At 39.4% G+C, this 26,868-nt stretch overlaps 1 protein-coding gene across 3 annotated transcripts in view; it reads right to left on the reverse strand.

Moving 5' to 3' along the window:
• Window positions 1-26,868, reverse strand: part of Orc1 (origin recognition complex subunit 1) — a 198,251-nt gene that overhangs the window by 45,170 nt on the left and 126,213 nt on the right. Inside the window, exons 1-4 of one of the 3 annotated variants that reach the window (XM_071678532.1) lie at window positions 15,860-16,098; window positions 14,445-14,587; window positions 12,911-13,000; window positions 10,551-10,645 (exon numbers count right to left, since the gene is read on the reverse strand). In XM_071678532.1, the coding sequence (XP_071534633.1) occupies window positions 10,551-10,645; window positions 12,911-13,000; window positions 14,445-14,587; window positions 15,860-15,987 (456 nt within the window). In that variant the 5' untranslated portion in view covers window positions 15,988-16,098. Of the gene's footprint in view, window positions 1-10,550; window positions 10,646-12,910; window positions 13,001-14,444; window positions 14,588-15,859; window positions 16,099-26,868 lie in introns of those variants that run through there. The other 2 variants (XM_071678533.1, XM_071678534.1) reach the window with 2 other exon arrangements.

Below are 26,868 nucleotides of genomic sequence, written 5' to 3' on the forward strand. Positions count from 1 at the left end.
GAAGAGTTTCTTGCAAAATGAGAATTCGGATAGCCAAGAAGAAAAAATAATATTCTCCAACAAGTTTTAGAGTAACAATTCCACGAGATCCTTCACTGGACTTAGATGATATTGCAATGGGGTAAGCTATCAAGATCAATTATGACAGGCTTGACCAGATACAATATAACTTATTTGGCAAGGAACTTGGATTTGGGTTACTCTTATCTAAAGAATTGATTTCTAAAAGCTTTTTTAGCTTGGACATAGCATAACTCACTTATTCCCCTTCCAGGGCCAAATTATGTAAGGAAAATTTGGGTTTTTATGAGATGCTGTGGAGCCAAAATACTTGTACAGCTTTCTGACTGTAAAGATATATAAGATCATGAATAATTCCCAGTTGGGCTGAAATAAAGAAGCAATTAGTTTCCTCTGAAAGAGGATCTGGGAAGTCTGCCAAAACAGAGCCAGACAACAAATAAGGAATCCAAAAAGACATTCTTGTAGGGCATTCTTTAATGAAATGAAAGCACTGCTGACCTTATGCTCACCAAAAAGGCTACATTCAGTTTGTCACTCTTCCCACAAATGGATGAAAGATATTTCCAGGCAAACTGACAAAGAGTGAATGGACGAGTGAATATATAACTAAGAAGCTACTTTCTTGATTAATGAAAGTCTTAAAAAGGATTACAGGATCAAATGGAGAACTAGCACAACTGCAGTAGCTTTTTTTGCCAGGGCAACTTCTTCCACTTTGGAGTCAACAGAATCTCTGTCCCGAAAAACCAGTTACTTGAGAATTACTCTCTTCAGCAGTTTTACACGAAGAAAAGCATTGCTACATCCAAGCAGTCCTATGAAAGGTTATGGCAATGATTATGCCACCTCCAAATGATAAAAGGGGGATGCACAGATTGATAGAAATGCATTGGACTTTATGGCAAAAAATCAACATAGGGACTTACTCTAAAAGGAGATACACTAGACAACATTTTTGCTGATATGATCCTGACCTTATCAGGATATCTGCCCAAATGTTGAGCTTCCATTGAAGAAAAAGAGCACGAATAAACTGGTTCTTTGAGAATGCTAAATAAGGAGTATGTTCCATCAGTTCTAGATGGGGAAGAGAAAAAAAAAAAAAAATTGAATTACAGTGGTATATCCAGCAAGAATTTTATTTAGTAACCTAACTGCAATTTCCTTTTAAAAAGAAAACACTAATTAGACAACTGACCCACATACATAAATATTTCCTACAAAGCTCCCCTCAGTATATTCTTACTTAATGCATTAACTAATGGTTATCTACATTCTGAAAATGAAACATGTGAAATATAGCTTACCTAGCAAATGGCTTCATATTGCTTCTGTTCATAACTTTCATCTTTCACTTGATGAATGATAAGCAAAATTATATATTTTGTATGAAGAATGTACAGATCAGGTGTTTGTTCAAGGAATGTGTGCGAGAAATACTTAAAAGAAGCAGATGGATTTGAATGTGGCATTTATGGACTTTGAGAGAGCATATGACAGGGTTGACAGAGATGCCTTATGGAAGGTCTTCAGAATAAATGGTGTGGGAGGAAAGCTACTAGAAGCAGTGACAAGTTAAATTTTAACATGGGTGAAAGACATGTGTCCAAGTAGGAAGACAGGAGAATAAATGGTTCCAGGTGAAGGTTGGTCTGCAGCAGGGGTGTGTGAGATCACCATGATTGTTCTATTTGTTATGGATGGGGCAGTAAGATAGGTAAATGCAAAAGTCTTGGAAAGAGCATGGGAAGTGAGTCTGTTGTTTGCTGATGAGAAACTGCAGAAGTTAGTGACTGAGTTTAGAAGAGGGTGTCAAAGGAGACAGTTGAGAGTAAATGTTAATAAAAGCAAGGTTATAAGGTTTAACATGGGTGAGGGATAGGTTAGTTAGGAGGTGTGTTTGAATGGAGAAAACTTGGAGGAAGTGAAGAGTTTTTGATACCTGGGAGTGGATGTGACTGCAAATGGGATCATCGAAGTGGAAGGGAGTCACAGAGTGCGTGAGGGGGTGAAGGTTCTGGAAGCGCTGAAGAATATGTGGTATGTTTACACGAGAAAGACAAACAACAGGAGGCCTGCTTGGCCCACAACTGGGTTGTCTGGTATGAAAAAAAAAAGATAAGAAAATGTAATTCCGCTCCGCAGTTTTTCAAGCTATCACTCACTGCCCGCTGCAGCACACTAGCCTTTTAGTGTCTCCATTACTGCTATTGTTTATACAGTTCTGGCATTTTTCTCAGAGTATACCTGAATTTATAATATATTTGCCAAAACAACTTTTGAAGGTATCTATGGTCTTAGCATTCACTGTCTATTGGTAACTTGTTCCAGTGCTCAACACACCTATAAAAAAAGAAGCTTTTTCCCACATCCATACTACATCTTTTAGCTTTGAACTTTACTCCATTTGTCTTGGTACCCGTATTTTCTTGTATTTCTAAAAGATGCTGAAGATTTACTTTACTGAACTTGTTTGGAATTATGAACACATGGATAAGGTCATCGTGAAGTCTACGTTTTTTAAGGGAGAAGAGATCCAATCATTTTCGCTTCTCTTCATATGCCAGATTTCTAAGGGATGGGATCAATTTTGTTATGCATCTTAGTACTTGATCTAACTTTTCCTCATCTTTTTTATAGTTTGAGGACCAAAACTGAACTACATATTCAAGGTGTGGTCTTACTAGAGAATTAAAGTGTGAGAATTGTTTCTGGTGTTTTGTAATCTAAGTTCCTGGCTATAATACCTAACATTTGGTTGCCTTTTTTACTTGCTGCTTGACACTTTAGTGTATTTCAGATTGTTGCTAATAACAACTCCAAGGTCCTTTTCTTTCATTTACTTTAGTTAAAGAGTTTCTGAATTGTTTGTAGTTGTACCATATATTCTTGTCTCCAAAGTGCATTACTTTACACTTGTCTTCATTAAACTTCATTTGCTATCTGTCTGACCACTCTGCCAGTAAGTTAAGATCTCTTTGAATCATTTCACAGACCCACCTGTTTATAAATCTACCCCTAAGTTTTGCATTGTCAGCAAATTTGGAGAGCTTAGATGGCCATTATTGATATTATGAAAAGAATTGGGCCCAGAACTGACCCCTGTGGCACACCACTCATTACATCTAGCCAATTTAAGGCTTCGCCGTTCAATACTACATGCTACTTTCTTCCAGTAAGCTAGTCTCTGATCCAAATACAGAGTTCTTAACTGATTCCGTGTGCTTTAAGCCTATGCAAAAGCATATGAGGTACAGTATTGAAAGCCATTTGAAAATCTGAATATACTAAATCAAAGGTAATTTTTCATCCTAATAATGATAAATAACATCAAAAACTTCCAGCATTTTTGTTTCAATGAACAGTACTCCTATCAATATCATTTGGATGCTACGCATAGGTTATAGATGAGGCTGAGCAGAGGGTGGATATCTTTGAAATGAAATGTCTGAGGACAATATGTGGTGTGAAGGGGGTTTGGATGGTATTGCAGTGGAGTCTATTATAAATGGGGATGACTGTGTTGCTGATTGGTTGGCATGAATATTTAGTGTATGGATGGATCATGGTAAAGTGCCTCAGGATTGGTGGAATGCATGCATAGTGCCACTGTACAAAGGCAAAGGGGATAAAGGTGAGTGTTCAAACTAAAGGCATAAGGTTGTTTAGTATTCCCGGAAAATTATATGGGAGGATATTGATTGAGAGGGTTAAGGCATGTACAGAGCATCAGAATGGGGAAGTGCAGTGTGGTTTCAGACTTGTAGAGGATGTGTAGTTCAGGAGTTTGCTTTGAAGAATGTATGAGAAATACATAGAAAAACAGAGGGATTTTTTTTTTTTTTTTTGCTTTGTCGCTGTCTCCCGCGTTTGCGAGGTAGTGCAAGGAAACAGACGAAAGAAATGGCCCAACCCACCCCCATACGCATGCCTTGATTCAATCCACTGACAGCACGTCAACCCCGGTATACCACATCGCTCCAATTCACTCTATTCCTTGCCCTCCTTTCACCCTCCTGCATGTTCAGGCCCCGATCACACAAAATCTTTTTCACTCCATCTTTCCACCTCCAATTTGGTCTCCCTCTTCTCCTCGTTCCCTCCACCTCCGACACATATATCCTCTTGGTCAATCTTTCCTCACTCATTCTCTCCATGTGACCAAACCATTTCAAAACACCCTCTTCTGCTCTCTCAACCACGCTCTTTTTATTTCCACACATCTCTCTTACCCTTACGTTACTTACTCGATCAAACCACCTCACACCACACATTGTCCTCAAACATCTCATTTCCAGCACATCCATCCTCCTGCGCACAACTCTATCCATAGCCCACGCCTCGCAACCATACAACATTGTTGGAACCACTATTCCTTCAAACATACCCATTTTTGCTTTCCGAGATAATGTTCTCGACTTCCACACATTCTTCAAGGCTCCCAGAATTTTCGCCCCCTCCCCCACCCTATGATCCACTTCCGCTTCCATGGTTCCATCCACTGCCAGATCCATTCCCAGATATCTAAAACACTTCACTTCCTCCAGTTTTTTTCCATTCAAACTCACCTCCCAATTGACTTGACCCTCAACCCTACTGTACCTAATAACCTTGCTCTTATTCACATTTACTCTTAACTTTCTTCTTTCAAACACTTTACCAAACTCAGTCACTAGCTTCTGCAGTTTCTCACATGAATCAGCCACCAGCGCTGTATCATCAGCGAACAACAACTGACTCACTTCCCAAGCTCTCTCATCCCCAACAGACTTCATACTTGCCCCTCTTTCCAAAACTCTTGCATTCACCTCCCTAACAACCCCATCCATAAACAAATTAAACAACCATGGAGACATCACACACCCCTGCCGCAAACCTACATTCACTGAGAACCAATCACTTTCCTCTCTTCCTACACGTACACATGCCTTACATCCTCGATAAAAACTTTTCACTGTTCTAACAACTTGCCTCCCACACCATATATTCTTAATACCTTCCACAGAGCATCTCTATCAACTCTATCATATGCCTTCTCCAGATCCATAAATGCTACATACAAATCCATTTGCTTTTCTAAGTATTTCTCACATACATTCTTCAAAGCAAACATATATGTGTAGCGTTTATGGATCTGGAGAGGACATATGATAGGGTTGATAAAGATGCTTTGTGGAAGGTTTTAAGAGTATATGGTGTGGGAGGCAAGTTGCTAGAAGCAGTGAAAAGTTTTAACCAAGGATGTAAGACATGTGTATGAGTAGGAAGAGAGGAGAGTGACTGGTTCCCAGCGAATATCAGTCTGAGGCAGGGATGTGTGATGTCTTCATGGTTGTTTACTTTGTTTATGGATGGGGTGGTTAGGGAGATGAATGCAAGAGTTTTAGAGAGAGGGGCGAGTATGCAGTTCGATGATGATACAGCTCTGGTGGCTGATTCAGGTGAGAAACTGCAGAGGTTGGTGACTGAATTTGGAAAAGTGTGTGAAAGGAGAAAGTTGAGAGTAAATGTGAATAAGAGCAAGGTTAATAGGTTCAGTAGGGTTGAGCAACAAGTTAATTGGGATGTAAGTTTGAATGAATAAGAATTGAAGGGGGTGAAGTGTTTAAAATATCTGGGAGTGGACTTTATAGCGAATGGAACCACGGAAGGGAAGTCAGTTAAAGGGTGGGGGAGGGGTCAAAGGTTCTGGGAGCAATGAAGAATGTGTGGAAAGAGAGAACATTTTCTTGGAGACCAAAGATGGGTATGTTTGAAGGTATAGTAGTTCCAACAATATTATATGGTTGCAAGGCATGGGCTATAGATGGGGTTGTACAAAGGAGAGTGGATGTGTTGTTAAAGAAATGTTTGACGACAAAATGTGGTGTGAGGTGGTTTGCTCGAGTAAGTACTGAAAGGGTAAGAGAGATGTGCGTAAATAAAAAGAGTGTGGTTGAGAGAGTAGATGACGGTGTATTGAAATGGTTTGGACACATGGAGAGAACAAGTGGGGAAAGGTTGCCAAAGAGGAGATGTGTGTCAGAGGTGGAGGATACAAGGAGAATCGGGACACCAAATAGGAGGTGGAAGGGTGGAGTGAAAAAGATTTTGAATGATCAAGGCCTGAACATAAAGGACGGTGAGGGGCAAGCAAGGAATAAAGTGAATAGGAATGATGTGGTGTACTGGGGTCGAGTGCTCTCAATGGACTGAACCACGGCATGTGAAATGTCTTGGGTAAACCATGGAAAGGTTTGTGGAGCCTGGATATGAATAGGGAGCTGAGGTTTTGGTGCATTACACATGACAGCTAGAGACTGAGTGTGAACGAATGTGGCCTTTTTTTGTCTTTTTTCCTGGCGCTACCTTGCTAAAGTAGGGGGTAGTGATACTGTTTCCTGTGAGAGACAGGGTGGTGCCGGGAATGGATTGAAGGCAAGCAAGTATGAATATGTACATGTGTATATATGTATATGTCTGTGTATGCGTATGTATATGTGTATATGCATATATGTTTATGTATATTTATGTGTATTTATATCCCTGGGGACAGGGGAGGGCAACTAAAAGGGGAAGGAGAGGGGTGCTGGAAATCCTCCCCTCTCATTTTTAATTTTCCAAGAGAAGGAACAGAGAAGGGGACCAAGTGAGGACATTCCCTCAAAAGCTCAGTCCTCTGTTCTTAACGATACCTCACTAATGCGGGAAATGGTGAATAGTATGAAAAAAAAGTCTATCTATGTGTACATGCATGGATGTTTATGTATATTATACTTTGTCGCTGTCTCCCGCGTTTGCGAGGTAGCGCAAGGAAACAGACGAAAGAAATGGCCCAACCCCCCCCCCTCCATACACATGTATATACATACATCCACACACGCAAATATACATACCTACACAGCTTTCCGTGGTTTACCCCAGACGCTTCACATGCCTTGATTCAATCCACTGACAGCACGTCAACCCCGGTATACCACATCGCTCCAATTCACTCTATTCCTTGCCCTCCTTTCACCCTCCTGCATGTTCAGGCCCCGATCACACAAAATCTTTTTCACTCCATCTTTCCACCTCCAATTTGGTCTCCCTCTTCTCCTTGTTCCCTCCACCTCCGACACATATATCCTCTTGGTCAATCTTTCCTCACTCATTCTCTCCATGTGCCCAAACCACTTCAAAACACCCTCTTCTGCTCTCTCAACCACGCTCTTTTTATTTCCACACATCTCTCTTACCCTTACGTTACTCACTCGATCAAACCACCTCACACCACACATTGTCCTCAAACATCTCATTTCCAGCACATCCATCCTCCTGCGCACAACTCTATCCATAGCCCACGCCTCACAACCATACAACATTGTTGGAACCACTATTCCTTCAAACATACCCATTTTTGCTTTCCGAGATAATGTTCTCGACTTCCACACATTCTTCAAGGACCCCAGAATTTTTGCCCCCTTCCCCACCCTATGATCCACTTCCGCTTCCATGGTTCCATCCGCTGCCAGATCCACTCCCAGATATCTAAAACACTTCACTTCCTCCAGTTTTTCTCCATTCAAACTCATCTCCCAATTGACTTGACCCTCAACCCTACTGTACCTAATAACCTTGCTCTTATTCACATTTACTCTTAACTTTCTTCTTCCACACACTTTACCAAACTCAGTCACCAGCTTCTGCAGTTTCTCACATGAATCAGCCACCAGCGCTGTATCATCAGCGAACAACAACTGACTCACTTCCCAAGCTCTCTCATCCCCAACAGACTTCATACTTGCCCCTCTTTCCAAAACTCTTGCATTTACCTCCCTAACAACCCCATCCATAAACAAATTAAACAACCATGGAGACATCACACACCCCTGTCGCAAACCTACATTCACTGAGAACCAATCACTTTCCTCTCTTCCTACACGTACACATGCCTTACACCCTCGATAAAAACTTTTCACTGCTTCTAACAACTTTCCTCCCACACCATATATTCTTAATACCTTCCACAGAGCATCTCTATCAACTCTATCATATGCTTTCTCCAGATCCATAAATGCTACATACAAATCCATTTGCTTTTCTAAGTATTTCTCACATACATTCTTCAAAGCAAACACCTGATCCACACATCGTCTACCACTTCTGAGACCACACTGCTCTTCCCCAATCTGATGCTCTGTACATGCCTTCACCCTCTCAATCAATACCCTCCCATATAATTTACCGGGAATACTCAACAAACTTATACCTCTGTAATTTGAGCACTCACTCTTATCCCCTTTGCCTTTGTACAATGGCACTATGCATGCATTCCGCCAATCCTCAGGCACCTCACCATGAGTCATACATACATTAAATAACCTTACCAACCAGTCAACAATACAGTCACCCCCTTTTTTAATAAATTCCACTGCAATACCATCCAAACCTGCTGCCTTGTATATATATGTGTATATTAGTGGAAGGGTCGTTATTCTTTTGTTTCCTGGTGCTACCTCGCTGACATAGGAAACGGCAATCAAGTATAATAATAATAATAATGAAAATATCTAAATTCTCAGTTGTATACATAGGTTTTTGCTGCCATTTTTTCTAGCTCCTTGCTAAGTCTTTTTGTGTTACTTTCTGTTTTATTACTTTCAATTATGCTTATTTCATAGCCTTACGTATATGTCCTTTGCAGATTCACATTTGGTAAGTTTTAAGTTGAGCAGTGAGGATACTGCATGAAGCTGGACCTAGACTGAGAATGGAAGTCACACGTAAATAATATATGCTGTTCTGAGCAAAAGATGTAAACAGATGTTTGGGGAGAAGCAGTTTTTATAAAAAAAGTATGATATGTCTAGTCCTTCATCAAGGATTTAGGCTCACAGCCTATTCTACCACTGGATGTGTTGTATATCTGAATCAACATAGTAGGTTGTTATATACTGCTTCAGTGACCAGCCCTGGACAGAAAGCCCCAGAGCTAGTATAAGTGCAAGGCAGAGGGCTTTGAGGGGAAGGAGCTATATCGGCTTTAATTTCCTACACCCTTCACCTGTACTAGATAAACTGCTTTTATAAATAAATCCAAGAAAATACCTATGAGTTTACAACTTCACCCAGAAACAAGGAAATTACATTGACTGAAAGACTGGTTCCAGAGTAAATACAGATGCAACCTTATAGTAGGTGTGAGCTTGTAACAAATGTAATAACCTTTGGAACAGTGGTAACAGGCTTTGTAACAATAGGGGAATAGACAAGGCTACTTATGGGTAGGCCAACTTCAACAAATTTTTAGTGCATTATCAGTGCATTAGCCAGGCCTGAAACCTTTCAGCTTTAGGGATCTATTCTTGTATCTCCAACAGATGAATCCATATGGATAATCAAAACTGAATATTTGGGAAATAACCAGAAAGGTTCAGATAAAAATAAACCAAAGATACTCTGGAAGATATGTTCCCTTGAAAACAGCCCCCAAAGGGTTGAGCAAACTGCCTCTGGGCAGTCCCATGTCCCCCAGTGCATCATGATACACAAGTTGAGGTGTGGAATGGAAACTGAGCGACTATTACTTGCCCCCACTGTGATATCAGATGATAAAGCTGTCAAAAAGATTATCAACTGAAGCACAAGCCATGGGGGAAACTAATCCTGGAGTCAAACTAATGTTGCCAATAAGAATGTCACTGCTTTAAGTCTCCACATATGCGTATGCTCTTCCAGGGTCCATACACTGAAGTCTGGGCTAAAAAAAGGGTCTAAACTATCCCAGAGAATAACAAGGGCACATACAATGAAAAAAAAAATCAGGAACATCTTGGCTAGGATATATGGAGCACAGAAATCAAAGAAAATGGTTGAGACCATTCAGATTCTGACAATAGTGAATCTAGCAGCCCTGTAAATCTCTCTAAAACAGAGGGAAATTTCTCAAGGTCACTCACCCATGCAAAACAAGACTAATCCTCATATAAGACGATCCAAGGGCACCCACTGATGTCACTGCTAGGCTGTTAGACTACCACTAAGCTTGAGAAAATCTGAGTCACAGGGCATCAGGAACACCAACATAAGGTACGTTGATGACATTAAGGTTTTAAGCACTAAATGACTGGTCAAGGATCCATATCTAATGAAGAGATATGCAACACCAATTGCTGGATGGTTATTGGTGTGTGTGAGTGTGTGTAAGTGTGGGGAGACTTATGAACTCCTCCTATATTCGTGAGGGGTTAAATGGCAGCTCTGCCATGCTAGTCCAGTCCTCTCAAACCACGCATGGGCTAAAGCCACGGGAGAAAAATAAGATTTTGTTTATTCACAAAAGTTTCATGGTTGTAACATCGTATATACAGTATACAATATAAAATTCTAAGTACTATCTAGATAAGTTAAAACAATAGTGAATGCCAACTTCAGTTGATTCTACATAAGACTTAATCGGTGAGAAAGTCAGACCCTATTACAAAAACATTAATACAAAAATATTGAAGCCATACAACAACTATACACCCTTGGAAACTACACCAATCATTTGCACCAGTACTTACAAAACAAATGCCAAAAATACTCTCAACGTCAATATCTGCATCAAAGGGTCTGTCATCCTTTATAACTTCTAATATGTTAACAAGAGCAGGAACTTCTGCAATCAAAATAAATATCAAATAAATTTTCAAATGTATTACATAAAAAGGTACGAACCTAAATCAGCTGAATCTACATTTTACATACAGCAAAACACTGTTATACTCGACTAACTGGGAAAAAGATGAATGATTAGAAGCCAAATTCAGTTACATCTTAAATTTATCCAAGGAAAATAAAAAAATGAAATATTAGCAAATGTAATGGAAATTTACCTTATTCCTTCAATGTTGAATATGATTTGAGGTCATCCTGACTAGAGTTGTTCAGGGACTAGCAAAGACTACTCTGAATTACATAATATCTCCTGTAGTCACAATGAGTCCCTGAATCACCTTCTGATAAGGACTGGGGCATGCATGAGGTGCAAGCTATTCTCCCCACACTCAATAATTTTCAGCTTTTAAGAAATGTTGGTGTTTTCTGGACGTCTTAGCACATGCGACACTGAAAGTACTCTTATCTACTATGATTCAATAGATAAAGACAAGTTTTTGTACTTACCACAAGAACACTGCAACTACATGAGAACACAGGCACTAAGTAGTGACCAAGCTAGGTCTTGTTTTGTCTTGAAATTTCTACTTAGGTAAAAAAGAAAAGAAAAAAGTACCATTAAACTATCATATATCATAACAAAACTACCTGAACCAAAGGACTATTCCATTACAAGCCAAATGCAGTCTGATGGGTCCTTTCCTTGCCGGACTAAATTTGTGATCTTAGGGAGTTAATTGAAAATTTTCATTAGACACCAAACTTGGTTCAGTGGGGTACAAAGGATCTGTCAGAAGGTAAATTCTGATACAAAGCAGTTTACATATACAGTGTTACTAGACTGCTTGTTTGTGGATACAGCAAAGTGACAAGTCACCTATGGCAAGGCTGTTTCATCAGTGGATAAAGGAGTGTACAGTCTTGTCAAAGATTTCCTTCCAACAAAGGAGCCTATCAGTTCCCTTTTCTGATTTAATGCAGTCTTGAAGCTGTTAGTACCTCATAAAAGGGGTCTTGTGGTTGTGTAATATCAATAATATTGACATATAAATAATAAAAACCTCATTCATCAAATCATTATAGAACCCTATGGAGCCCTCCGCCAGTGGTTCTTGCAGCTTCAAGACTGCACCACAATCAGTAGCAGGGAAAGGATGGATTCCTTTACAGTGAGTTTTCAATGAGATTGTACTCTAATGATACAGCCTCACCAAAAGTGACTTTTCTCTTGCAGTGTAGCCAAAAACAGGCAGAGAGCAGTATCTATACCATACATCTAAGCATTTACAAATGCAGGTACACACCTATCCACACATATACATACAATATACATGCACAGAATGGGAACCAAGATGGTACCTAAAAGAAGGGTAATTGACAGGCAGCTGTTTGAAGCTATACATTTGACCATAATGGAAGAAAGAAGAATGATGTGACACTTTATCATAAACTGTAAATTTCTTAATCAAATCAAAGCTGTCTACAGTGAACAGTTACTTGAAAGATGCAAGAAAAAATCAACGAGAGATTTATAGCAAGAAACTCGTTAATGTAGGATGAAAAAAGTACTTCTATAGTAATAGAGGTGTGGACAACTGGAAGAAGTTTAATGGGCAGATGGTGATTGTGGAATGAACACTGCAAAATGTACTACATAGAAGAAAGGTTAAAGCAATGGGCCCTATGACTGTAAAACTCCCTTGATGTACTGCAAAACAACAGAGAACCAATACAAGCTCAAAAATCAAAAATAATAGGATGAACCTAAACACAAGTACAATGTACCGCATACTATAAGTACACAGGGCTCCACCCACCCTTGCTATCCCCAGTAAACTACCCATTCACCCAGAAAAATAAACACATCAAATCCCCTCTCTACCAACCAATACTGATAAAATGTAACCACATCATCCACAAAATAGTTCTCTATACATACCCTCAGTAATATATTCCTGAATATACACTACCTAGAAAAATAAGTAATGCTAGCATACCTCAGGCCTGGCCACCACCCATCACTGAAAGCATTCAAACAAAACAAACCCATAAAAAATCCCTACAGCTTGGATATTCACCTTACCATCGAAGACAGAACATTTAAAACTATGTCCATCACCAGCCCAGCATATAAAAGAACTTCAATATGTTTTCTCTTTGGCATCTTTAGGTTTACCCACAACATGTGACAGATTACTTTAGTACTGTAGGGTTCCTGTAATGGAACCCTGGGCCACAATACCTATAACAACTTTGAAATACTTACCACCTGAAATACGCTTTCGATGGCCTATGCTAATGTCATCTAACCGGGAGTACCACTGAACAACTGCACGCTTACTCTCCCTCTTCTCACCTATAATGCAAAAAGATTAAGGAAGTTTAATCGTTCAAAAAACATAACTCCATTTGCTTTAACACCCTAATATCATGAATACTACATTCCTTTGTGGCTCACAAGACTAATGTTCAACCATGTCTCTCACTTGTATATGTGTGCAGCAAATCATAATTTAAAGGTCCCTGACTAACTTCCTGGTTTCTCATATAAAGGAATACAAATAGCAACTGACCAATGGGTCCTTTTGACGCTTTTTGTTATACTGGAGGATATTAGAAACAAAGATATCATGTTTGTGACAGCAGAAAATAAACATGATTTAAGGAGAAATACCTATAAACTTAATATGTAACCATGGAAACACAAATTATGTAAGTCAAGGGCCTAAATTTAGGCAAAATATTGTCAAATTTATTCTAAACTTTATCTATTATGGTACTTTCAACCACTAACTCTTCATATTGAAGAAAAAGCACTTTGCCTCATAAAAGTAATATGTTTACCCAAGAGTTTGCATCCATTACTACGAGTGAAATCAGACAGATCTAGCCTTAAACAGCAGCTCAGATCAAGATTAGGAAAGCCTTTTATAAATCTGAACACCAGTATCAAATAATTTCTTAACCTACTCTTTTCTTAGCCAAAGAAGTTTAACTTATTTAGATGGTTCTCTTAGCATATGTTTCTTAGTCCAGGAATCACCATGGTGGCTAAGTCTTCTTACTAACTTACCTTATGTAGCTCTACAGAATTAAATCTGTAGCATGCTTCTCAATATTACTACCAATGAATAAAGCTATGAACTTACAGATATGAGATTTCATTAAACAACTGTGAGGCCAGCGATTCAGTTTGTCTCTGACAGCTTGTAGCTGTAGACATTCAATTCCTATCCTAGCTTTGTGGAAGAAACCATCCTATGATAATGATGAATGGCATAACTGGTAATGTATTTTCCATTACAAGAAACCCATAAACATACAGTATATCATATAACAAATCACAAGCAGCATAGGTGTTTTGTTTGTTGAGGTGACTGGAAAAAAGATGCAAGTTTCTTGATTACTCAAAAAAGTATTCAAAAAGAATAATTCAAGACACTATAATGACACTGTACAATGTTCATTTTGTCACACTGTGCTGGATAATGTTAATTTTGTCACAATGTAATCAAGATAAAGATATGAAATGCATAATCAGGAATGATGCATAGTACTGTACCTACTTTAACCATCTTACGTAAAAAGGGAATCTGTCTTAGAAGTACATGAAAGGAAAAGGAGACCTCATTTGAAAAAGAAAAAAATCAATGAAAATACCGAGTATTCTCTTTGTACCTGATGCATCAACTGCTATGTAAACTATTCACAATGATAATTTAAAGTTCTACTTTACCAAACCATGAAGTTTGGCTCTGTGAAACAACTACATTAACAATGATTAAAAACCTGATGTTTACCATTATCATAGCACCTCATGATTCTTGCAATATCACATCCTTCTGGAGAATCTAGTTCAGGTGAATCTGCATTGCGAACATACACACAGTCACCAATGTAGGCTGTTAGTGGACCTAGTCTAAATCCCCTGGAAGAAAAGATACTGCTAATCATTAAGGTAATGTTCTTATATTTATTCTGCCATAAAGCTATAATAACTTGATAGTGGGACAGTACTAGTAAGAAAATTAGGGAAGGTCATGAGTTAAATCAATGTAAAAGTAGTTAAAACACTTCTAGAAATAAACTGAACCCATGAAATTCTTACCTAACCTCCCCAAAGAACTTAATACCACCTTATATTTCAACATTTTGGTGGAAATATTTCCAATCCTTACCCCTTTAAATACTCTACCTAACTGTTAAAAACTCAGTCCCACAATTAACAGCACATATATGAAAAATTTGTCTCCTGAACTGGCTCCATCCCCTGAATTCTCTAGGCTCCAGAAATGGCGAAGCTGAGTTCACGTAGCATATCATGACACCTTAACATCCAAGTCCTCATTGTTTTATGTTCTTGTTCCTAAGTGTCCTTTGGTTCTAAGTTAGATTAGGTTCTTGTTCCTAAGTTAACCTATATCCTAAGTAACATCCTGGGATCTAACCTTGGAACCTCACCTAAACTACATTCAACCTGAATATCTAACCTATGATTTATAACATACTAACACATGTTATGAAATCTTACTAACTGACCTGTATCATTTTCAGAGTCTTCAAAATTCAGGGACCAATATTGGTTCCTAAGACACTCTAAAAACAAAGGAGCGTAACAGGAAACTGTTTCTTACTTCTACAGACTCCAGAACTGGGAACAATGAGTTCATGTGAGGTCTCATAAGTATTATGCTAAGATCCTACGGAAAAAACCCTACGTAAGGTCTAACGACATCTTAGGTACTAACAATCTAATTAACTGCTCTCATGAAACATACCATCCGGATCGTACATTCTCAAAATAATAATGATACTAAGCAGGATACTAGTCTTAATTTTCTTTAAACAGTAACTCCCGACACTCCAATGGAAATTCTGTTATTTTCAGCAGTTAATAAAGTGACGAAGCTTAAAAAATACCTAAAACTAATGACGATGTTGTCAATCAGGAGGTACAAATAAAACATTACCATCATCAAAATGATGCTATGTTAAATGGTTCATTAGTGATAAGCAACTAAAGTCCTTTGTAGACTTGCTGATGTCTGGTTCTTTAGTTATTAGCAACTAAAGTCCTGTGTAGACTTGCTGATGTCATGTTTTTATAATGAAGCTGAAGGTAATTTCAAAGGCAAGCATTTGGTAAAATCTGTAAACCTAAAGAGATAATCGAGGCCCTAGAAAAGAAAAACTTAACATGATGAGCTACACTAACTTGTAAAATGTTTTGTCTCTTTGGAGTCTCTCTCTTCTTGAGGCTTCTACTGGAGCACCTATCCATTTGAATTGGGGAGACACTTTAACTCCACTTATTTTCATACGTATCCTTTCGGAGAGAGTCATCTTATATTACTTTCTTGATATTGTAGGGAAGGCAGGCAGATTGTGAAAACAAACTTTGTTTACAATTACACCAGATTTGGCGGGAAGGTGGAACAGCTGATCTGCTATTCCATACGTGGAACTGCCACTCTCGCCAGTCCCCAATTACCATGGGATTTTAATCTTATAAACTTCAGAAATTTGCCAATGAAGTATGATTCAGGTACAATTACTTATCCACGAGTGTGTTATAAATGTATTTGCGAAAATGAATCAACATTATATTAAAGTCAATATAACGCATTACACATGGTATATATCGTACAATTTCAGGGCCTCTTTAATTAAGGGGTCCTGGGTGTAACTCCCAGACCAAGGGCATTTGCAGCAAAGAGGACTCGCCGTCGCAGTACTGTCAATGACGGAGTCGGGATGGATTGCAGTGGTCAACATTCATGAACTGAATTCATTTTAGATGAAACAACCCATCACATTTTCCACAAAACAGACATCCACCCGAGAGCGCATTATACTAAATTACACATGAGCCGTAAAGGTACCCCAAGCACACTCACCTGACTGCTTGAGTCCAGTTCTCGGCAGCCACTCCACTACTGGGTGAAGCACATATCTGAAGCTATAGGAGCCCCTGGATGAGGCGTTCAGGAATTTAAATCAGCATAGATAAACTCGGCATTTTGATGACTGTATAACGAGGGCTGTCTCTGCATAGTCTGACAATATATGGTAGCTCCATGAGTTTCTTTTACATTTATGAAGCTTTAATCAAGTTAGGGCAGTACAGTATGTAAGGAGAATATCATGAGGGGTGTTTAGAGACTCTCCATATGAATAACGTTTAACAGTCTTCATGAATATCGAATAAAAAAGGCAATCTGAATATGAAATTATTTAGTGATTCTTTGAAAATCTTTGATGAAATTTGTTACAATTAATTGAAACCGATTATAAATCTGAAAATGTCTTTTTCCGATATGATATATATTTTCTTTCTTTTCTTGCGTTATAACGTTACGTAGTTATATTTAGCAAAGTACATACCTTCAAACGATGGTATTACAAAGAGATTAGTTAGGGATTATCATTTTCTATGGTGGCTTCTTTTATAGAAAATTAAATGTTATGGTAGACTTTTGATAAATTAATGAGCTTCCATTCTGCTTGGCACATATCATTGTCTAATGCGACATTCAATATTCTATCTATATATATCCATTGCAACACCAAAGCTGAGCGGAAGGTTCCATTATCCTGCTACTTTAATTCTCCATTCCTGACATTCTTTTCATGGGCCACATGCATAGAGTGTACGTAGTCTTAAAACTATCTTTAACACTCAAAAAAGGTGTTAAAGACATTTCGGTTGGTGGATGTAGCGTCTATTGACCGCCTTAATGCAGGGGCGTATATAGGGGAAATAGCATCAATGGCAAGCACTGAAACTGCGCCCTGGTTTGATTAAGAATGTACATACAGTAGATGTATATAAAGATATGTACAGTGCAATTATAAACTGTTGAAGGGTTAGGCCAAACTTGAATTTATAAAAACTCTTAAAGACTTAAAGTTAAAGATTTATTTGATTAAAATTGTAACCTAGAAGCGGGATGCAACTGACAGTAGCAAAATGTTACTATAGTTGAAAAGTAGGCGAGTTTCTTTTTTATCTCACAAAAACAAATCGTTAAAAGTGTCAACTGGGTAGCATAAGTCAAAAAAACAAACCTGTTGAGTGGACCTCCCCTTCAAGTGGCGCCCAGGGCAACTTCCCTAGTTGCCATACCTTAGATACGCCACTGCCTTAAAGACTTTGGCAAGTGACAGGCCTAAAGCCAAAATAACCACTCGACCAATATTCTTTTCATCACTATATTGTTAAGAACCACTTCATCAATATCTCCCGAATTCTCCACCACTCCAAACCCTCATCCCTCTTGTAGTCAGTGATAATAACATAATTCATACTGTCTGCCTTTATTCATTCCCATCACCACCCCGCCACACATAAAATAACAGCCCCCTCCCCCCAAATGTGCGCGAGGTAGCGCTAGGAAAAGACAACAAAGGTCACATTCTTTCACACTCAGTCTCTAGCTGTCATGTAATAATACGCCGAAACCACAGCTCCCTTTCCACATTCAGGCCCCACAGAACTTTCCATGGTTTACCTCAGACGCTTCACATGCCCTGGTTCAATCCATTGACAGCACGTCGACCCCGGTATACCACATCGTTCCAATTCACTCTATTCCTTGCACGCCTTTCACCCTCCTGCATGTTCAGGCCCCGATCACCCAAAATCTTTCCAATTCCAATTTGGTCTCCCACTTCTCCTCGTTCCCTCCACCTCTGACACATATATACTCTTGGTCAATCTTTCCTCACTCATTCTCTCCATGTGACCAAACCATTTCAAAACACCCTCTTCCTCTCTCTCAACCACACTCTTTTTATTACCACACATCTCTCTTACCGTATTATTACTTACTCGATCAAACCATCTCACACCACATATTGTCTTAAAATATCTCATTTCCAGCACATCCACCCTCCTGCGCACAACTCTATCTATAGCCCACGCCTCGCAACCATATAACATTGTTGGAACCACTATTCCTTCAAACATACCCATTTTTGCTTTCCGAGATAATGTTCTCGACTTCTACACATTCTTCAACGCTCCCAGAACTTTCGCCCCCTCCCCCACCCTATGATTCACTTCCGCTTCCATGGTTCCACCCGCTGCCAAATCCACTCCCAGATATCTAAAACACTTTACTTACTCCAGTTTTTCTCCATTTAAAGTTACCTCCCAATTGACTTGTCCCTCAACCATACTGTACCTAATAACCATGCTCTTATTCACATTTACTCTCAGCTTTCTTCTTTCACACACTTTACCAAACTCAGTCACCAGCTTCTGCAGTTTCTCACCCGAATAAGCCACCAGCGCTGTATCATCAGCGAACAACAACTGACTCACTTCTCAAGCTCTCTCATCCACAACAGACTGCATACTTGCCCCTCTTTCCAAAACTCTTGCATTTACCTCCCTATCAACCCCATCCATAAACAAATTAAACAACCATGGAGACATCACACACCCCTGCCACAAACCTACATTCACTGAGAACCAATCACTTTCCTCTCTTCCTACACGTACACATGCCTTACATCCTCGATAAAAACTTTTCACTGCTTCTAACAACTTGCCTCCCACACCATATATTCTTAATACCTTCCACAGAGCATCTCTATCAACTCTATCATATGCCTTCCCTAGATCCATAAATGCCACATACAAACCCATTTGCCTTTCTAAGTATTTCTCACATACATTCTTCAAAGCAAACACCTGATCCACACATCGTCTACCACTTCTGAAACCACACTGCTCTTCCCCAATCTGATGCTCTGTACATGCCTTCACCCTCTCAATCAATAGCCTCCCATACAATTTCCCAGGAATACTGAACAAACTTATACCTCTGTAATTTGAGCACTCACTTTTATTCCCTTTGCCTTTGTAAAATGGCACTATGCAAGCATTCCGCCAATCCTCAGGCACCTCACCATGAGACATACATACATTAGATAACCTTACTAACCAGTCAACAATACAGTCATCCCCTTTTTTAATAAATTCTACTGCAATATCATCCAAACCCACTGCCTTGCCGGCTTTCATCTTCCGCAAAGCTTTTACTACCTCTTCTCTGTTTACCAAATCATTTTCCTTAACCATCTCACTTTGCACACCACCTCGACCAAAACACCCTATATCTGCCACTCTATCATCAAACACATTCAACAAACCTTCAAAATACTCACTCCATCTCCTTCTCACATCACCATTACTTGTTATCATCTCCCCATTAGCCCCCTTCACTGAAGTTCCCATTTGCTCCCTTGTCTTACGCACTTTGTTTACCTCCTTCCAAAACATCTTTTTATTCTCCCTAAAATTTAATGATACTCTCTCACCCCAACTCTCATTTGCCCTCTTTTTCACCTCTTGCACCTTTCTCTTGACCTCCTGCCTCTTTCTTTTATACATCTCCCACTCATTTGCATTATTTCCCTGCAAAAATCGTTCAAATGCCTCTCTCTTCTCTTTCACTAATGATCTTACTTCTTCATCCCACCACTCACTACCCTTTCTAATCTGCCCACCTCCCACGCTTCTCATGCCACAAGCATCTTTTGCGCAAGCCATCACTGCTTCCCTAAATACATCCCATTCCTCCCCCACTCCCCTTACCTCCTTTGTTCTCACCTTTTTCCATTCTGTACTCAGTCTCTCCTGGTACTTCCTCACACAAGTCTCCTTCCCAAGCTCACTTACTCTCACCACTCTTTTCACCCCAACATTCTTTTTTCCATACATATTCGCAATTTTCCGCTCCAGCGAGGTAGCATCAAGAACATAAAACCGACACTCTGAAGAAAAATTCTAACTTAGCCCCCTTCTCTGTTCCTTTTGGAAAAGTGAAAACTGGAGGGGAGGATTTCCAGCCCCCAGCTCCCTCACTTTTTGTCGGCTTCTACGACACGCGGGGTTTGGACATACGGACAGACTGAGTGAGGAAAGATTGAAAAGAGGATATATGTGTCAGAGGTGGAGGGGACAAGGAGAAGCGGGAGACCAAATTGGAGGTGGAAGGAAGGAGTGAAAAAGATTTTGAGCGATCGGATCAGGGCCTAAACATTCAGGAGGGTGAAAGGCGTGTAAAGAATAGAACGAATTGAAACGAAATGGTATACCGGGGTTGATGTGTTGTCAATGGATTGAACTAAGGCATGTGAAGCGTCTGGGGTAAATCATGGAATGGTCTGTGGGGCCTGGAAATGGATAGGGAGCTGTGGCTTCGATGCATTACACATGACAGCTAGAAACTGAGTGTGAACGAATGCGGCCTTTTTGTCTGTATTCCCAGCGCTGCCTCGCTGAAGCAGGGGATAGCGATGCAGTTTTCCTGTGGGGCGGGGTAGCGACAGAAATGGATGAAGGCAAGGAAGTATGAATATGTACATGTGTATGCATGTAATGTCTATGTATGTGTATGTGTATGTATGTATATGTATGCATATGTGCGTATGTGGGCGTTTATGTATATATGAGTGGATGGGCCATTCTTCGTATGTTTCCCGGCGCTACCTCTCTGACGCGGGAAACAGCGAATTTGTATCATATATATATATATATATATATATATATATATATATATATATATATATATATATATATATATATATATATATATATATTATTATTATTATTATTATTACTATCGGTATCATCAGTGACAACCCGTGCATCACAAAATTCCACACCCTTCCTTCCTTCACCTTAGGCAACCACACCAAAGACGCAGACACATTACTACTGCCTTGCTTGCCTGCACCTTGTCCACGACTACTACAGCCCTGCCTGCACGCGTGTATGCATGTCATACGACAGCATCAGCAGCAGCACAGAAAAAGAAGTAGCAGTAGTAGAAACACAGTACAGGGGCAACACAGAGATGTGCCAACAATGGGTGGCGGGTGAGGAGGAAGAAGAAGAAGAACTTTGCTGTGATGATGCAGAGGGCTTGGACACAAAATCAACAACACCAAAAGTAAGTCCAACACCACCACTACAACCTCCTTCACCTCGTCCAGTCCTGCGCCTGAACCCAGGCCCGCTTCCTGCACAGGCCCGACTGGCTCAATATTATCCCTGGGGATAGGGGATTAAGAATACTTCCCACGTATTCCCTGCGTGTCGTAGAAGGCGACTAAAAGGGGAGGGAGCAGGGGGCTGGAAATCCTCCCCTCTCTTTTTTTTTTTTAATTTTCCAAAAGAAGGAACAGAGGGGGCCAGGTGAGGATATTCCAAAAAAGGCCCAGTCCTCTGTTCTTAACGCTACCTCGCTAACGCGGGAAATGGCGAATAGTTTAAAAGAAAGAATATATATATATATATATATATATATATATATATATATATATATATATATATATATATATATATATATATATATATATTTTTTTTTTTTTTTTTTTTTTTTTATACTTTGTCGCTGTCTCCCGCGTTTGCGAGGTAGCGCAAGGAAACAGACGAAAGAAATGGCCCAACCCCCCCCCCCCCATACACACGTATATACATACGTCCACACACGCAAATATACATACCTACACAGCTTTCCATGGTTTACCCCAGACGCTTCACATGCCTTGATTCAATCCACTGACAGCACGTCAACCCCGGTATACCACATCGCTCCAATTCACTCTATTCCTTGCCCTCCTTTCACCCTCCTGCATGTTCAGGCCCCGATCACACAAAATCTTTTTCACTCCATCTTTCCACCTCCAATTTGGTCTCCCTCTTCTCCTTGCCCCCTCCACCTCCGACACATATATCCTCTTGGTCAATCTGTCCTCACTCATCCTCTCCATGTGCCCAAACCACTTCAAAACACTCTCTTCTGCTCTCTCAACCACCCTCTTTTTATTTCCACACATCTCTCTTACCCTTACGTTACTCACTCGATCAAACCACCTCACACCACACATTGTCCTCAAACATCTCATTTCCAGCACATCCATCCTCCTGCGCACAACTCTATCCATAGCCCACGCCTCGCAACCATACAACATTGTTAGAACCACTATTCCTTCAAACATACCCATATATACATATATATATATTCCTATGAGTCCACGGGGAAAATGAAACACGAAAAGTTCCCAAGTGCACTTTCGTGTAATAATCACATCATCAGGGGAGACGCAAGAGAGAAATATAACAGTCACTTGATATACATCGAAGAGACGAAGCTAGGACGCCATTTGGTAAACATGTGATTGTCCAAAACATACAACGAGCGTTCATAAACTTATCATTTTACAAATCTTATCAACAATAAATTTATCTAATTTGTATAGACCATCACTAATATTAAGATTATAATTCTTTGTGTATTTAATAATAGGAGAGTCAATGATATTTCTCTTAGTAATAGAGTTAGAATTAATATCTGAGATGGCGTTACTCCAGTCAATACAATGATCATAGTCTTTAACATGATTAAACAAGGCATTTGATTCTTGTCCCGTTCTTATACTATATTCATGTTGCTTAAGTCTAACAGAAAGATCTTTACCAGTCTGACCAACATAAAATTTATCACAGTTTCCACAAGGCACTTTATAGATGCAACCAAGAGAATTTTCAGGTGAATTCCTGATTAAGATATTCTTTATAGTTATTGTTGCTAAAGGCAACATTTACATTAAAGGATTTAAGCAACATGGGAAGCAAAGTGAAATTATTATTAAAAGGGAGAACTAAAAGATTCTTGGTGTCAATGGGAGATTTGGGCTCAACTCTATAAAATGATTTCTTTGCTAACTTAAGGGATTTATCAATGAAATATCTGGGGTACTTTAACTTAGATCCAATAGAATATATCCTCTCAAACTCATCATCAATAAACTCTGGACTGCAAATACGTAATGCCCTAAGGAACATAGATTGAAATGATAATAATTTAACTCTGTCATGTTGAGATGAGTAATAATGGATATATGAGCATACATTGGTGGGTTTTCTGTATATGCTAAACTTAAACTTGTTTCCTTGTCTATGAATCATGCATATATATATATATATATATATATATATATATATATATATATATATATATATATATATATATATATTTTTTTTTTTTTTTTTTTTTTTTATACTTTGTCGCTGTCTCCCGCGTTTGCGAGGTAGCGCAAGGAAACAGACGAAAGAAATGGCCCAACCCCCCCCCATACACATGTACATACACACGTCCACACACGCAAATATACATACCTACACAGCTTTCCATGGTTTACCCCAGACGCTTCACATGCCTTGATTCAATCCACTGACAGCACGTCAACCCCTGTATACCACATCGCTTCAATTCACTCTATTCCTTGCCCTCCTTTCACCCTCCTGCATGTTCAGGCCCCGATCACACAAAATCCTTTTCACTCCATCTTTCCACCTCCAATTTGGTCTCCCTCTTCTCCTCGTTCCCTCCACCTCCGACACATATATCCTCTTGGTCAATCTTTCCTCACTCATTCTCTCCATGTGCCCAAACCACTTCAAAACACCCTCTTCTGCTCTCTCAACCACGCTCTTTTTATTTCCACACATCTCTCTTACCCTTACGTTACTTACTCGATCAAACCACCTCACACCACACATTGTCCTCAAACATCTCATTTCCAGCACATCCATCCTCCTACGCACAACTCTATCCATAGCCCACGCCTCGCAACCATACAACATTGTTGGAACTACTATTCCTTCAAACATACCCATTTTTGCTTTCCGGGATAATGTTCTCGACTTCCACACATTTTTCAAGGCTCCCAAAATTTTCGCCCCCTCCCCCACCCTATGATCCACTTCCGCTTCCATGGTTCCATCCGCTGACAGATCCACTCCCAGATATCTAAAACACTTCACTTCCTCCAGCCTCTCACCATTCAAACTCACCTCCCAATTGACTTGACCCTCAACCCTACTGTACCTAATAACCTTGCTCTTATTGACATTTATATATATATATATATATATATATATATATATATATATATATATATATATATATATATCTATATATCTATATCTATATCTATATATATATATATATATATATATATATATATATATATATATATATATATATATACCTACACAACTTTCCATGGTTTACCCCAGACGCTTCACATGCCCTGGTTCAATCCATTGACAGCACGTCGACCCCGGTATACCAAATCGTTCCAATTCACTCTATTCCTTGCACGCCTTCCACCCTCCTGCATGTTCAGGCCCCGATCACTCAAAATCTTTTTCACTCCATCTTTCCACCTCCAATTTGGTCTCCCACTTCTCCTCGTTCCCTCCACCTCCAACACATATATCCTCTTGGTCAATCTTTCCCCACTCATCCTCTCCATGTGACCAAACCATTTCAAAACACCCTCTTCCGCTCTCTCAACCACACTCTTTTTATTTCCACACATCTCTCTCACCCTTACATTACTTACTCGATCAAACCACCTCACACCACATATTGTCCTCAAACATCTCATTTCCAGCACATCCACCCTCCTGCGCACAACTCTATCCATAGCCCACGCCTCGCAACCATACAACATTGTTGGAACCACTATTCCTTCAAACATACCCATTTTTGCTTTCCGAGATAATGTTCTCGACTTCCAAACATTCTTCAAGGCTCCCAGGATTTTCGCCCCCTCCCCCACCCTATGATTCACTTCCGCTTCCATGGTTCCATCCGCTGCCAGATCCACTCTCAGATATCTAAAACACTTTACTTCCTCCAGTTTTTCTCCATTCAAACTTACCTCCCAATTGACTGGACCCTCAACCCTACTGTACCTAATAACCTTGCTCTTATTCACATAAGTGGGAGATGTATAAAAGAAAGAGACAGGAGGTCAAGAGAAAGGTGCAAGAGGTGATAAAAAGGGCAAATGAGAGTTGGGGTGAGAGAGTATCATTAAATTTTAGGGAGAATAAAAAGATGTTCTGGAAGGAGGTAAATAAAGTGCGTAAGACAAGGGAGCAAATGGGAACTTCAGTGAAGGGCGCAAATGGGGAGGTGATAACAAGTAGTGGTGATGTGAGAAGGAGATGGAATGAGTATTTTGAAGGTTTGTTGAATGTGTCTGATGATAGAGTGGCAGATATAGGGTGTTTTGGTCGAGGTGGTGTGCAAAGTGAGAGGGTTAGGGAAAATGATTTGGTAAACAGAGAAGAGGTAGTAAAAGCTTTGCGGAAGATGAAAGCCGGCAAGGCAGCAGGTTTGGATGGTATTGCAGTGGAATTTATTAAAAAAGGGGGTGACTGTATTGTTGACTGGTTGGTAAGGTTATTTGATGTATGTATGACTCATGGTGAGGTGCCTGAGGATTGGCGGAATGCGTGCATAGTGCCATTGTACAAAGGCAAAGGGGATAAGAGTGAGTGCTCAAATTACAGAGGTATAAAATGTTGAGTATTCCTGGTAAATTATATGGGAGGGTATTGATTGAGAGGGTGAAGGCATGTACAGAGCATCAGATTGGGGAAGAGCAGTGTGGTTTCAGAAGTGGTAGACGATGTGTGGATCAGGTGTTTGCTTTGAAGAATGTATGTGAGAAATACTTAGAAAAGCAAATGGATTTGTATGTAGCATTTATGGATCTGGAGAAGGCATATGATAGAGTTGATAGAGATGCTCTGTGGAAGGTATTAAGAATATATGGTGTGGGAGGCAAGTTGTTAGAAGCAGTGAAAAGTTTTTATCGAGGATGTAAGGCATGTGTACGTGTAGGAAGAGAGGAAAGTGATTGGTTCTCAGTGAATGTAGGTTTGCGGCAGGGGTGTGTGATGTCTCCATGGTTGTTTAATTTGTTTATGGATGGGGTTGTTAGGGAGGTGAATGCAAGAGTTTTGGAAAGAGGGGCAAGTATGAAGTCTGTTGGGGATGAGAGAGCTTGGGAAGTGAGTCAGTTGTTGTTCGCTGATGATACAGTGCTGGTGGCTGATTCATGTGTGAAACTGCAGAAGCTGGTGACTGAGTTTGGTAAAGTGTGTGAAAGAAGAAAGTTATATATATATATATATATATATATATATATATATATATATATATATATATATATATATATATATATATATATATATATATATATATATATATATATATATATATATACATATATATATATATATATATATATATATATATATATATATATACATATATATATATATATATATATATATATATATATATATATATATATATATATATATATATGTAAGGCATGTGTACG

Source organism: Panulirus ornatus, chromosome 28 (assembly GCF_036320965.1).
Source record: "Panulirus ornatus isolate Po-2019 chromosome 28, ASM3632096v1, whole genome shotgun sequence".
Classification (NCBI taxonomy): domain Eukaryota; kingdom Metazoa; phylum Arthropoda; class Malacostraca; order Decapoda; family Palinuridae; genus Panulirus; species Panulirus ornatus.